Below are 15907 nucleotides of genomic sequence, written 5' to 3'. Positions count from 1 at the left end.
ATATGTCTAAAATGTTTAGTTCAAATAGTACCTTGCTATAGTTTCTTTTTTATTTCACTTCCCACTGAAGGTGAACAGTATCAAAATTCAATGAACAAATAAATGTTTCCTATGAATTTATCTATGGACCTGAACTTTCCCTTGACATTATGACTTACCTCCACTATCATCTAATTTAACAGGTGCAATAAAAAACTCAGTTAATGTCTGCTTAAATGTGGTTCTGGTGTGTTTATTCTGTAACTGAACATAAATCGTGACTCCATCATACCAGGACTTAAAGTCTTTTTTTATAATATGATGATTTATTTTCAATAAACCCCCCAAAAACAGAAATGCAGGAAACATTTCATTTCCTCATTGCTGTAATCACTAGTGTGGAGGAAACCTGGATTTGGTGAACAGTAGAACATGCTACAAGAATCATGGCTTCTTAAATTTTGGGGGTGAGCTGATGGAAGCAATTGATTGAGGTTTGACTCTTTAGTTGTGAGAGAATTTGGTTTACAGTTAGGCCCCAGTCCTGCAAAGACTTACATGTGCTTTAAGCATGTGAGTAGTTGCATTTACTTCAGTGACACCACTGAAGTCCTTTAAGATAAGCACAGGGGACCAGATCCTTGCTGTGGGTTGGACTTCCTTACTGCTGGTGCAGTATCATAAATACTGTCTGTTTTTAGAAAGATGGGGCTTCATCTGCCTCAGAATTTGCCAAGCTTAATTAAAAATGGCAATTATAATTGCAGCTTTGTAAATGCTATTAACTGTTTATAAATGGGCTGAAACACTTCTTGCTATGTAAACTTTCAAGTGAAGCAGGCGCAGTTTCTCTTTAAGCAAATGATTACCCTCAATACAAGCTCTTTTTAGTCTGAAGAAAATGAGGAGTGTGTGTGGGAGAGGAATGAGATGACTTTAAATGGTTTTTCATTTAAAAAATAAGTTTATAGTTTCCCTGTATTCAATTTAATTAAGTCTTTGGTTTGACCTTTGCATTGAGCAATAAAAGTTAACTGGGAAAGATGGGGGTAGAATGAGAACACAAACAAAGCACACCCCATGTCAGCCAATTGAAAGTAGTTTCTTTAACCAGAATGAATGAGATCATCAGGATGAATGCAACAGCCAAAGCATTTTCAATTATTACTAATATTTTTCTTTCTTCAGTCTGTTTATGTTTTTTTTAATTACAGCTTTTAGCTGTGGCATGACATTTAGCAGATGCCTTCAGTGCTTGGTGCTGTGATCGCGTCCACCCCCTAGACTGGCAGGAATACCTAACCTTTGAAGTTGGGAGCACGCATTTGTCTTTAGCCATAAAGGCAAATCCGGCATTCCTTGCATCCCCCATCTCCAATTAACTTTAATGGGAGTCTTGAGTGTGCAAAGCATGCAGGATCAGAGTCACTCTTAGGCTTTTGTAGGTTACTAGTGAAGTAGGTACCGAATTTTTAGGCATAATTAATTAATGGTACCATACAGTGAGGCTGTCACAGAGCTTTTTAATGGCTTCTTTCATTAGAAGAAAAGTTACAACAAAAGATAAGCAGATATACCAGGAACATCATGTTTTACAGATACTTTCATATTATGTACCAGAATATAATATCAGCTGTGCTTCATACACTTGGGGTACTGGGCAAGCTAATTAAGCCTAAACATGAAACCATGATAACCGCGTCTCTGCTACTGTAATAAAAACAGATGTTTCAAGGAAATGTAAAACATGCTTGGCATGTTTTGAACACATGCTTTCAGCTTGTCTGCATTCAAATAGGTCCTATATTAATACACACAATGTTATGAAACCTTTTGCTGTGGATGACTGACTGATTACGAAACAACCACTAATACACCCAGGTTGGATGTTTTAGACGATTTCTTCCCAAGGAAAGGAATGAAGATTGGCCTATCTTGACATGTTTATCATTGTGGAGGCTGAGGCAGTTATCTCTGTGGGTTTACTTTTCAGCTCTTGGAACTAATAGAATTTTATTGTGCCTCATGAAAATCATGCCTGGCTTACTGTAGCAGCTGTATATCAAAAGCAAAACAAATATAGGAACAGGCTTCCTTACTACCGTATGGCTCAGTCAATGGGATACTGAATATGTTGCTTGCACATAAGTTTATATAGAGTACTGATTGCTGGGAGTGGTGGAAGGAGGCTGCCATTACAGTTTAAGTATGACTTCCATGTGCCAGACATCTCAACTTGTCCTACAGTTATCCCACACTCTTGCCTTTCTCTCACATATTTTATTTTTATTACAGTAGTGCCTAGAAGCTCCTGCCAACTTTGGTTCCCCGAGATGCTCGGCACAGTCTCTGCCCTGAAGAGCTTACATTCAAAGTTCACAAAGGGTGGGGAAAAGGAAGAAATATTATCTCCATTGTACCCAGAATAAGTGATTTGCCCACGGGCACACAGGAAGTCTGTTGCAGAATAAGGATTTAAACCCCCCGTCCAATCCTGTACTTACAAGTTCATCCTTCCTCCCATCTAGTTCTTCTAGAACTTGTCCCTCACCTGAGGTCCCAAATGGACTAGATTCATAAATGCCAAGGCCAGAAGGGACCACTGTGATCATCTAGTCTGACTCCTGTACAACACATGGCATAGAACATCCCTCAAATAATTCCTAGAGCAGGTCTTTTAGAAAAACATCCAATCTTAATTTAAAAATTGTCAGTGATGGAGAATCTGCCATGACTTTTGTTAAATTGTTCCAATGGTTAATAACCCTTTGTTAAAAATTTACACCTTATTTCCAGTCTGAATTTGCTTAGTTCAGCTTCCAGCTATTAGATCATATTATACCTCGCTCTGCTGGATTAAAGAGCCCCTTATCTAATATCTTTTCCCCATGTGGATGCTTATAGACTGTGATCAAGTCATCCCTTAACCGTCTCTTTGTTAAGCTAAATAGATTGAGATCCTTGAGTCTATTGCTCTAAAGCATGTTTTCAATCTTTAATGATTTTCTTGGATCTTTTCTGAACCCTCTCCAGTTTATCGGCATCCTTCTTGAATTGTGAGCATCAGAACTGGTCATGGTATTCCAGCGGTGGTCACACCAGTGCCAACTATAGAGGTCAGCTAACCCTCACAACCTTGTCTCCCAAGGTATCTTCCTCTCCCTGACCTAAACTCATTGAGATAACTAACTATTTAAATGAGTAAACTGAGGCAAGTTGGCTGTCATCAATACAGTTCTGGGTAGTCAAGGACTTAACACATCAAACTTTCCAGAATGTAAAGGAAGGTATCCTCAGAAACTTGTTATGAAGTTTTCATTTGTGCATCTACTATGTATTGTATTAACTCCAGAAGGCTTCCTTCAGATTTCTATAGCTCCTCATTCACCACTACCTCAAGTCACAATCCTACAATGCGCAATCCTGTGGAAACAGCCTATCAGGTACACATTTCTCGAATTCATATGAAGAATTTGGTAGACTAAGAACATTACATAAATTCGGAGGCCAAAAAGGTACTACTATTTATCTAATTCAGAAGTCGTTTTGGCTCCAAAGCTTGTGTACGAAACTTAGCTCTTACTGCTTCAATAAACATCACATTATCTACCCCGTCCTTTTTTTCTGTAGAAAGAGCTACACTCAAAAACCCAACATTTTTGGAATTGCATTATGAATTCTCCAATCTTGATGCGGAGGTTTTTTTGACAGTTGGAGTGTTCTCAAATTCCCCTCTAAGAGGGATAATCTTTCATTTCTCCCATTTGTCTGCCGCAGTTACATTTGAAAATAATTAGTATTGGTCACGATGTCAGGATAATACATCATTTGGAGATTTTTGGTGCTGTTGAATAATTATGCATTTTAGGGATATTACATTGTTTTGAGATTTCAGGGCTCCTTCCTTGGGATATGTAAAAGTAATTTCAGCTTGTGCTCCCAGAAGTGATAAAAAGCTAATTATAATACTGCAGCACCTACTGTAATTTAAGAGCCTGTTCCAGCAGGTTGCACCTTGCTTTAATTTTCTCACTAAGATAGAAGTAAAACTCACCAAGTGACTGAGCATCAACGTCAAGGGTGACGGCAGGTACTGATACCTCACTTGAAACATATGTTATGACTCTCATTCCAACCATGATAATTCACTCATGACCAAGGCACAAATTGTTCAATATATACACTGACACCTTTTGTCTTTTCAAAATACAGCACTTGCAGGAAAGCCTGGGGAGACCCTGACAGGTTTGACTTTGTGCAATTCATGAGGGGGGGAACCAAACCCAGGAAAGGTCACAGAATTCAGCACAGTGAAAGTTCTCCCCAAAAGCTCACACTCCTTAAGATGTTTGGGAACTGACTCAAGCTCCCTATTTTGTTTCGTCCTAGCCTAGAGTTGTAGTGGTAGTAGCTGGTCCCCCCAGCTCTCTCCACAATGCACGAAGCCCATATAATTATGACTAGACTGGCAAATAGCTCTGCGTTTCATTTTATTCAAAACGAACTCTGTGACTCTCTTCCAAGCAAACCCCACAGGGGTTGAACATTCGTTTAGCATAATGATCCCAGACCTCATATGTGCACACATTCCACAGCTGTCAGCTGATCACATGCAGGCTGCATGCGGAATAGTACTCATGAGCCCATGGCTCACTTCCCATTCCACAAACGTCACTGTTTCTCATGTTCTCATTTGAATTAAATTTGCTTGCCCATCCCTCAGAGCGTCGATAAAAAACTCTAACACACACTTAAGCAGGACTTCCTGGTTGTGTTCAGTAGAGGGCAGTAGTATTTGTACACTCTAGTAAAGAATTTGATGAACTTTAATTGGCCATGTCAGGGCCATGACCAGGGCAACACTGCAGAACAATAACATGAAAGCTATGGGGACACAATACAAGGCCTCATGTGTTCAACTTCCCCTAGCATGCTGGCTAGCCTCTCCAAAGGAATGTATTGATTGGTGTGAGTATTTATGAGACTCTCAGTCCCATCTGAGAGGCAGGTACATTACTATATAACAATCTGTGGTTAGATCTTTGAGGTGAAGATAACACTAAATGCTCTAAACATCAATGTCAAGTAATTTTCATTAAGTGTTTTGTTTGTGTTGTCAAGAGGCAACTTTAACAGCTGCTAACAAGGATGCAAGATCTGTTAAACGGTGGCCCAGATCTTCTGGTCTAGATGAGCTGTACTCAGTGCAAAATGGGGGGATCTTAGCAGATTTTGAGCCATCTTTACTGATCAGGGACAGGTCTAGTCCTCAGCAGGAGTCAGAGCAGCCTCAAGGCTGCTCTAATTGACATTCAACTGCCCCTGGCCCCAAACAGCTGTTCCAGCAGCTGGGGGTCACTGGGATGTATGGATGTTCCAGCCATATTCATTACACAGGGGATCAAGATGAGGAGGAGGCATACGAGCCACTACGGTGGCTATATGCCACCACATATTAACATTACAGGCAGAGGGAATCCTTCACTGCCCATTTAAACTGGCTTTATGGCTGCTTTGTGTCTCTTGAGAGCAGAGGAGGGTCCAGTTGTGTGTTACTGTTTTACCATAATAAACCCTAAATGTATTGACTCAGTTTTCAATTATATTTTCCACTCTTTAAACTTTCTTAGCCACCCCAGTGATTTTGAATGTACCACCTTTGCTTGCTGTAGGCAGCAGCTAAGACATAAGAATGAAGTTTAGGCTCTGTTGTTAGAATGGTTAGTTTCTAAAAGAAAAGCAGGCCATAGACTGTCTTCAAGATCTACCTCAAGTAAATTCAGAGAAACAACTAGCAAGAGCATCTGCAATAGTGTCATCTGGTGACTTCCCATAATGTTACATCCCCTGCTTACATAAGAAAAAAAAATCTTATCAAGTTCACTGATGATTAGTACTAACAAAGACTTCAATTTATTCTCTGCCAAATATTTCATAACTTAATGTTTGAATATTCATAACAAATCAACGTTTCAGTCTCTCAGGCAGTTTTACAACACAGTCAGCATAATAAATATAATGATTGTCCCTGTCTTAGGGTTTCTCTGAGGATCTGGCAACAAATTACTAGGTTTGATCATCAGCACTGTTAGAAAATTGGCATCTGATCTGGAAATAGAGCTTTGCAATTAATCAGAATCACCCGACTGCGACTTGAGCAAAGGTCTATTGTTACATCTGAACATTCCTCCACTATTCATCTCTACCTTGGTTAGTGTAATTAGGCTTTGACAGTGCCAGGTTATCACTGATCATCCAGATTCTGTATGCACACCACTCTGTTTCCTGGGAAAGAGGTGAGTCTTTAACATTCATGTTGTAATATCTGGACTTGTTTTAGCTGCAAGCTTTTCTTGAGCAGTAGTTCGCCTGATGAGTTAGCGTTAACTGCTGATTTATGAAAGACAAAATCAAATGTAAACAATAACTCAGTAGTAGTTGAGCACTGTCACCTGTTAGTGTATTTCTGTTCTCCAGCATGAAACAGTAGGGGTCTACCCCACTGCGCTTAGCTTTTTACAAACAGGTGTTTCACATTCTGTTCTCTTTTTCTGTTGGCCACTGGGTTACACATAGTGCAGAGTAGGTGTTATGTGAAGGAAAACATAGTTCTGTGCTAATTGTTGAAATTCTTGTGAACAAATCATGAACTTTTCTTTTTGTACCTACCCAAGGAAATCATAGGGCTGATCTTCACTGCAGAGATAATTTGAGTCCCAGCCACACACAAAAACCCTTAATTGGAGTGTGGGGGTATAAACTAGAGCTCATGTGAGCACAACTGGTTGGCTGCTAACATAAGCACTTTGCAGTGGGGATGCAGGCTGTGTCCTCTGAGTGCCACTAGTCCTCCAGTGCCTTCCCACAATTCCCCTCATATGTCCAGAAAGGGCAGACAAGTTCTCCCACAATTCACTGGGAAAGAAATCCTAGAGTAGCTCAACTTACTGCAGTGCAAATAATCATCAGATGGGCCCCCAGAAGTCTTAGTGCCGTGCCTCTCATGAGTGAGTGCAGTGTCAGTGTGAACACAGCAGCTCAAGTGTCATTTCACAGTGTGACTGCTCTCACTCTTGTGAGGCTAAATTGAGAGGAGTAACTCGAGTGTAGATAACTTGAGTAAGTTCTGCAATGAAGACATAGCCATATATTCTTGGCATGTGTCTTCCTTGCAAATGCTGTTTCAAATCAGTTATACCCAATAGTTCGATCAGATATAGGGATGACAGATTTTGGAAAGGCTATCTTTCTTAAAGGCACAGTTAGGAACACGAATGTACATCCATCTATTGTTTATTATTTTATTTTAAACTTTTGAATGAAGTCTTTATTTGGATTGTATCTAACAACTGGTTATGTTTCAAAGTAGGCATTTAATATCCTTGGTACTATGTCAGTTGTCAACCTTAAGCCATGAGAGAATTCTCTGATTAAAGTGTAGTGTGATTGGATACAACATTTGGAGGGGAAAGGGGACAAAGTGACACCAAATATCTCTGGAAACTGCTACAGTTTATAAAGGAATGATTAGATTTTATTTGGAATTCTTCAGATGCAAGTATATGTAGAAGACATGAATTGAAAAAATGATATAATGCTTCCCTTCAATAAAATTAATTCAGTGAGCTTTGGCAAAAAGGCAAAGAATCTGTAAATAGCTAACATGGATTGAGCTTTTATATATTATTCTGATACATTTGGCCTTGTATTATCAATAAACATTTGAAAAAGTAGAAACAAATACACTTGCATACCTTCAACATTTACGATGTGCAGGGCAGCTGAGCTGGCTGAATGCTGGGAAATTGTTCACAAGTATTTTCACAAGATCAGAATTGGAATTTGATCTGACCATGCTCAAACTTTCTTCCACCTTTCCACCAACTCTTGTAGAATCATTTATTGTTTGTACAAATGTTTGGGGAGGAGCTCTTCTTTGTGTAAACACAGGAATGCATGCCCACTCACTCCTCCATCCCCCTAAAAAGTGTGTACGAATAAACATATATTCCCTAGAATCCTATATTCACATTCAAACACTCAGTCAAAGTGTAAGGTGATCACCCAGCAATACTTTGTGTATTGACATGGTATGTTTGGGAGGAAGAAAGTAAGAGTGTTTTAAAACGCCTGGCTTTTTCCAACAAAATGAATAAATACAACTTTAAATTAGAGGGAAGACAGACACTCAGAGTCTCTCCACTCTTGGCTTTTGGCCCTCTTTCATCACAAAATGCTTTTCACAAACATCCAACCCTGGCTTGCTCAGTTCCTTGTCCTATGACTGCAAAATCTTCCTCCGCTATAAATTCTTCCTCCAGTTCTTCCATCTTCCTAGCCAAACAGCACTACTTTCCCACCCTCAGATCTCACACCACCCATCTCTCACCATGTAACATCTTGCTGATGTCAAAGTGATTGCCAAAGTTCAGCCATAATCTCCCATCTCCTCCTCTTCCCCTTCTATCACTTGCAACCTCCTCTGCCATATAACCACCACCACCACCAAGTTCTCACTTGCTTCACTTCCAGCTCCTCCCTTTGCCTTGTTCTTTAAATTTATTCATTCTCTTTTAGCTATGACACTGAAACTATTCTTGCCAATGACGTCTTCCAACCATATTTTGGCGCCACTATTCCATTCTCATCCTCCTTGATTTGTCTGCTGTGCTTCATACTTCATACCCTCATTCTGGAAATCTTGTTCTCCACTGTCCTTTTTTGTTCCTTCATTGTCTCTCTTGGCAGGTCTTCCCCTGCATGAGGACTCACCATGGACAGCACACAAATAACCCATGGGCTCAACTTTGTTCATAAAATAATACTAATTGAGTGACAAATCAGTAAAAAATTCATGATGTGTTCAGATAACTTACCAACAGAAAAAGGGCATATCTGACTAACAAATGAGATTATTCACAGCAAATAATTCTAAAAGAAAGTAACACACTGAAATTCACCTTGCTATCCTAGTGCTGCTGTCAAAGCATTTAGTCCTCTGAAGATCACCTCATCAGAGCTGGAACTACTGAAATCCTCCCGTTCATGTGCAGTGGTCACTTTTTAAAACTTTAAAATTTTGCCTTAGACAACATTAGTTCAGCATTATTTGTATTGTGGTTGTACCTGGAGCCCCAGTCATGGACTAGGGCCACATTGTGCTAGGTGCTGTACAAACACAGAACACAAAGATGGTCCTGCTCCAAAGAGCTTACAAACTACATTTCCTAATGCTGCACTTCACAGGTACTCCCAATATTAAATCCAGTGAAGTTACTAAAAAATATAATTAATTAATTGAAATATAATAAATAAAAAATAATATAACATCAAGATCCAGTGTTGCCAGTTCTCTCAATTTTATCACAAGTCTCGTGTTATTTGGAGTCTTCTTAAAGCCTGAGCTCCTGGAGCCATGTGATTACATGAGACTCTCAGCTTTCAGTTTTTTAAAAGTCATGGTTATGGAGAAAAGCTTTAAAGCATGAACCCTAAAGTCTCAAAAAACAGAAGAATAATGTAAAAAGAATCCAAAGTTTATTTTTAAAAGAAATATTATGACTTTTGGGGGCTTGACTCTTGGTTTTTGAAGGTTTGGGGTTGGCAGTACTAGGACTGGGGGGTTTTTTAGCCAGTGGTAACATTGACACGTGTTTAGTACAACCACTATTCTTTCCTATGTGAATGTCAATGCTAAACTGAACATAACCAGACCCAATTCTGAGATGATGAGACAGAGCGAGACATGAGTAAGCAAACACCAAAACCAAAATACATGGGCAAGCAATGGGCATGCCCATCAAAGTGCAATAAAATGTTAAATACTTAAAGAGTTAAGTTTGTAGAATAAAAAGTAAATACATGTTTGAAAAAGAATTTAAACCACAGTAGGTCCTTTTTAAAACCGTGCATCTTAAAATACCAATTTTGCACAGTTAAACCCCAAATTAGAAATGTATCAGAGAATACCCTTTGCTATAAAGGCAGAGAGAGAGGATTAAAATGTTAGTCCTTCCTCTGGAAATGTTAAAGGCAGAATTTTCTAATGTATTATTTAGCGCTTGTTATGTAGTGCATTAAGCAGTCACTGCTGAGACAAAGGCTTTTAAAAACCAACAGCCTCCCTGATAGCATTAAATCTTACCTTAGATTTTTGGTTAAGTCAATATAAAAAAAATAAATGAATTAATACAGTTCAGCCTGCCTGATTTATAGAGGCCAATCAAGTTATAATGCTGGGCATGGCCAAGTGAAAGAGGGGAATAGATTTACCTGAGTGAGGTCTTAATTTAATCAGCTGGCCCAAGAGAGCTGAAGTCAGCAGGTTGGGATGATATAAACCCCAGTAGAGAAATAGAAGTAGAGCTGCCTTTACCACAGTTGAAAAGGAGAATGACAGTGATGGAAGGGGAAGCTAAGCACTGTCAGAACACACCTATTTCAGTGATTTATTCTTAATTTACTTTAATGACACTCTGAAGGTTGTCTGTTTTTCCTTGTGTTCTCAGAATACTGATATGATACTTTCTAAATGTTTACCACATGTTTTCCCCCTTCCTTCTATGAACTCTACCACAAAGTTATTATTGAAGAGAAACTATAGCTACTGTATATGCTTTGTAGTGGAACTGTGATTGCAGCTGGAGGGGCTAATCTGTTTCCACTACGTATCTGCCAACATCCCTTCCCTTCAGTCAACCTTGGTTCAGTTCTAGACATTATTAGTTCCTCCCAGATTAATGTTGATATTATGAGACAGATGAAGGAATGCCTTGCATTTATTTTACAGTTTAGACTGGCAAAAGAACAATATGTATTTTCCAATACAATAGCTCATTTTTATTATGAAGTGAGTTTATTGATGGTTGTTGAAAACTACTGATTTGCAGACAATGATCTCAGTTTGCATTTACATTTCTGGAATCCGTTCCAAGAATTTGCTTCTATAATTCGGAGTTATCTTAAAATCGGGCTGTTGCTTAATCCGTATAACAAATCTATGCATTTGCTCTCTGTGCAAATATACATTGCATTCATAGTTTTCACAAAGTATGGACATGAACAATGGCTGCTAATTAATAAACTGTTTTGGTTTTTGCTAGACACTTGGGTGTTTTCAAATGAATTGCACTCAGTATTGGATGAAATGGTAATTTTTCTAACAGTGGTAATAAAAAAAACTCAAGGACAGTAGGATTTCACTACTACACACAAGTAGATGTCTTTATTTACTTGGACTTTCCAAAACTACCATCATTAGTCATCTCATTGTTTTAAAAGTCCACATTTTGTGTAGGAATCCACTAAGGAAATAATTTTTAACAAGTTCCATGCAAGAAGAAAATGGTTTCATATTGACTTCATTTGCACTTACCCTTAGAGATGTTGGGTCAGATTCAGCCTTGGTTTCCACCAGCCTCCATTGATGAATTGGAGGTATTGTGCCTCATGCACCACTTGTGCATGCTTCAAAACCGAACACGCACACGTGTTAACGTGCACCCGTTACAAATTAAGACTGGCACATCATCTAATACTTATTAATCCAAGTACACCCATCTCCACACGGAGAGGCCAGGCAGCAAACATACTCCAAAGCATGTTTGAATAATCCGAATGGAAACAAATAGGACAGCGTACAAGCGGCACAGTAGCGCTAATAAGAATGAAATATCAAAAAACATGCCCTAAGGCCAGATCTGCAGGAAGAAACAGAGCCACAGACTGTCACAAAGTAACTTCAGGAATGAAAAGGAATTAATGGGTTTGGGTCCTAATAGGAAATTTATATGGGGAAAAATAACATCGCTAAATTGTTAATATTTCATCCTTTAAAAAAACCAAACTGATTAATGGCCAGGAAAAGTAATTAAACAAAATGGGAACTGACCCTGCTAAACAAGATATTTGCTTCAATATGGGAATATTTGTAGATGTATCTGATTGGTTTGAGGGGAAAAGATATTTCAAGTTTACCTTCTGACTCATTTTTCTCAATGAGCCTGATTATGCACCCATAATGGGGAGCAAAGGGACATCCCTTTATTGCCCGTGTCATCTACCCATTCAGTGGGGAGCTGCATCAGGAGAAAGCAGCTTATGTCAGGCTGCTACATCCCCACCCAATTCACATGGGCAGAAAGGTTGGGGAATAGTAGAGCCTTGGCTCCACCTAATACCACACTGGTCAGCACAGCTGTAGCCGTGTGTCAAAGGACACACATTGCATTAGGTAAAGGAATGGTGCTGGGTACATTCCCAGGTCCCAGAGAGCAAGGGGAAACCAGGAAGCAGACAGTGAGTGAGTCAGTCTGCTCCCACGGCACCCCTCCAACACAGTGCCCCATACAAAACCACATCTGACCCCTAACATTATGATTTAAAGTATGATTAACCTTACATAGTGCCATCAATTGCTAATCCAGTACCACAGGAGAAAAACATCATTGGCCTATGGCCAGATCCCATTGCACTTGACATTGTGAAGTGGGATGAGGGCAGCAGATGGAAACAAAGTTTTGGAACCTTCCACTAGAAGGTACTATACATTAGAGCTGGTTGTGAAGTGTTTTGTGGCAACAGTCTCAGTTTCAATGAACTTCCACTGAAACACAATTGTGTTGGAAGTGTGCCTCATTTCCTGCCAGCGAGCCCAGGCTCTTGGGGCTTCCAAGCTCCTTGATGTGCAAAGAGGAGGTTGGCAGCCCTGGAAGCCAGGGCTGGAGCAAGGGCTCTCAGGACCTCTAGGCTCTCAGCTCTGCAGCCGGGGACCCCACCTCCAGGGGGAGTTCCCAGGCTGCTCCTGCGTTTCAACCAGCTCTGCTATACATACTTTTAGTCTTATTCCCCACTGCTCAGATGAGAGCCCCTGTGATACAAGTCAGCGTGCTTACTTCAGAAGGTGTTCTAGTAATAGACATTGTACTGAGCCTCCCCTTAAAATGAGCAAGTGACATCATGTTCTCTTTTTTTCCCTCTTTCTGTCAGATGTACTCAAAGAAAAGAAGGCCTATTCGGAAGATAGGAATGAACCAAAACCAACTGTGAAAAAGATTGACACCACAGCCACCACAACCACAACCAAGTCATCTTCTAAACATGATCTAGCCGGAAATGTGGGCAATCTAGCCTCCAGTTCCTCACTTTTCATTGTAACAGCATTAGCGATTTTGTGGCACTGTCTGTCGTAGCTGCATTGTATTGCAACAACTGTCCAAGAATTTCTGTCCATTGTCATTTATACCTTCAGCCTTACCCAACGGAAAACAAAGTTAAATGGCTCTCTAATATTATATGGTATGTTAGAATGAATGCTAAAAAAAAAGGCTGAGATTGGCTGATAGTGATTGTCAGCACTTACACTGTGTCTGAAGAAGGTCCTTGATAATATCTTATCCACTCAAGATATAAAGGGAATGATGACAGGGGATCTGAGTAGTTTAAGTTATTGGGGTAGAAATAATTAACACTAAAATTGTAAATTACTGTATTGGCATTTTTCCCATTTTACTCACTGGGTAATCTCACTGGTTGTTTTGTTTGTTAAATTCTTGCGATAAGTTCAAATGAATGATCATTCTTCTGGTGCAAGTTAATACATATGGTATTTCTCTAGTGAACAGCTAATAACCTATGTCTACAGTGGTGAACCATGTCAAGTGAAATACTCTCTACTAGTTTCATAAAGTTCCTAAGTGGCCAAGAAGATAAGAGCATGTTTGACCCTTTTGTTTTCGCTCTTACTGTTTAGATTTTAGGACACAATATAAAAAAGCATATGGTATGTTTGTAATGTGTAAGTATAGTTGCCTTTACCATTTAAAATTTTTTTTAGAAACCCTTAACGTTTTACCGAGGCATACAGACAATGAGTTTCCCTGCCGCACAAAACTTCATTACCATATGCTCAAAGCTTACTGGATGAATGTCTGACAAAGGGAAACATAAGTAAACATTATAATGTTTTAATCAGCTGAATGCAGTTATATATGAAAAAAGCTAATTTAGTTCAAATGTATTTTACCTGTTTCCTACTGGAGAGGACCTTGTTTCCATCTAGGTGTCAGAGATATAAAGTGTTCGGATTCCTCTTACCCAAAAAGTGGTCTCCATGAATTGTAGACCTCTATAGTACAATATGTTTCATAAACCATGTATTATTTAATTATGTTTACTATTTTAAATTGTGCTATCACAATAGAAGTAAATGTAAAACAATATGAAATCTAGAACAACATTATCAGTCATTTCTCACTTTGGTTTTCTATACCAGATAGTGTCAAAATCTTCATTTTATTGTGATGAGAATTTCTGATTTAAATCAAGGAAACACTGATGTGTTTTGAAACTATGATGGAAAGGTACTATGATGTAATTAGATGCGTTGAGAACTAATATGTGTATTTTCTGACAACTGTATTTATAGTGCCATTGAAAATATATACATACGATACGGTATGAGTACAGTGATTAATGATAAATATATGAAGCATTGGGATTGTTATCACATTTACTTAATTTCATAACCATTTCCACCATTTAATGGCCATTTTCATGCTGCAGGCTATGATGATAAGATTTAATGTAAAGACATTTGCCTTTAATTTTTTTTGAGGGGAGGGGGAGTAAAACGTCTCTTTCAGCACTTAGATTTATACAAGCACTGACATTGATTCAAGACACAAACCGTATATCATATCAACCAAGTTCTGGGTGTGACAGTATAGAATAGGAGGGCAGGATGTCATTGTACTTGTGTGTTCATGTGGTGTTAGCAAAAATTACTAATTAGCTCTATATTCGCAAAGGAGGGGATTTGACATTTTTGCATTTGGTCTTTAAAAATGGGTAAGTGCATAACTGTATAAGCAAAAGCCTTCACATGTAGAAACTGAAAGTGGTCACGTCAAGCAGAGTCGCATTCCAGTTCTTTTAATGCTGGAAAAACAATCTGGCACCACCAAGACAAAAAGGAATAAGATGCTTAGAGCATTATCATGAAACATTCAGTGTTAGAATTCTGACTTTTCAACATGTTAATGAGTTAATACCATTAAGTAGTGAGTTCACATTGTATTAATGAGAATGAATCTTGCAAACATAGTATGAAAGTTGCTGTCTACAATTTTTCAGAGTTCACTGATATAGTAAATGAACAGCACCAGCCTATGCAGGCATACAGTAAAATTGCCATTTATGCACATTTTTACAGCCCTTGAGTCCTTTTAGAAAAGTGTACATTCACATGGCAGTTATGCAAGTTGTTCCTTTTGTACCTTGAAGTGTTTTCCTAATTCTTTACAGTTTCACAGGACCAGATGGGATACCTGCCTTTAGACAGCTGTATCCGTGATTAGGCACCTAAATATGAGCAATGGGTACCCAAATGCTGATTTAGACACCTAGGGCGAGATCCTCAGCTGGCATAAATCAGCAAAGCTCCATTGAAGTCATTCACAGATGTACACCAGAAGAGGATCTGGCTGTTAAGTCAGTATTTTCATAGTTGGGAACCTAAAAATCAATATTTAGGTGAGTATATCAGCACTTGAATATCTCAAATGTGTATTTAGGTGCCAAAATATGGATCTGGGTCTCTGTGTTTTGAAATTGGCTCTCCCAAATTCCAGATGTGCAACTTCTAGTTTGTGAGAGAGTTTGAACATCCACAGCGTACCGGAGTCTGCTTTTTGAGAATTGTGCTGTAAGAGTCATTGTGCTACTGGATCAGACTACAGCGATCCATCTAGCCTAGTATCATATAACCAAGAGTGGCCAGTACCAGTACATCAGAGGAAGGTGCAAGAAACCCTGCAGTAGGCAATTATGAAATAACCTGCCCAAAGAGAAATTTTCTTCCTAATCCCCATTAGCTAGAGGTTGGTGTAGACCCTGAATCATAGTCTTGCTAAACTGAAAGATTAAATAT

At 39.0% G+C, this 15907-nt stretch overlaps 1 protein-coding gene across 1 annotated transcript in view; it reads left to right on the top strand.

The window, feature by feature from the left end:
• The window catches only part of LOC135883987 (glypican-5-like), a 632305-nt gene extending 619136 nt beyond the window's left edge, over window positions 1–13169 (top strand). Inside the window, exon 9 of the mRNA XM_065411264.1 lies at window positions 12967–13169. Coding sequence (XP_065267336.1) covers window positions 12967–13169 — 203 coding nt within the window. The remainder of the gene's footprint in view (window positions 1–12966) is intronic.
• Window positions 13170–15907: the final 2738 nt, after the last annotated feature.

Source organism: Emys orbicularis, chromosome 9, assembly GCF_028017835.1.
Source record: "Emys orbicularis isolate rEmyOrb1 chromosome 9, rEmyOrb1.hap1, whole genome shotgun sequence".
Taxonomy (NCBI): Eukaryota; Metazoa; Chordata; order Testudines; family Emydidae; genus Emys; species Emys orbicularis.
This window is presented reverse-complemented; position numbering and strand designations above follow the sequence as displayed.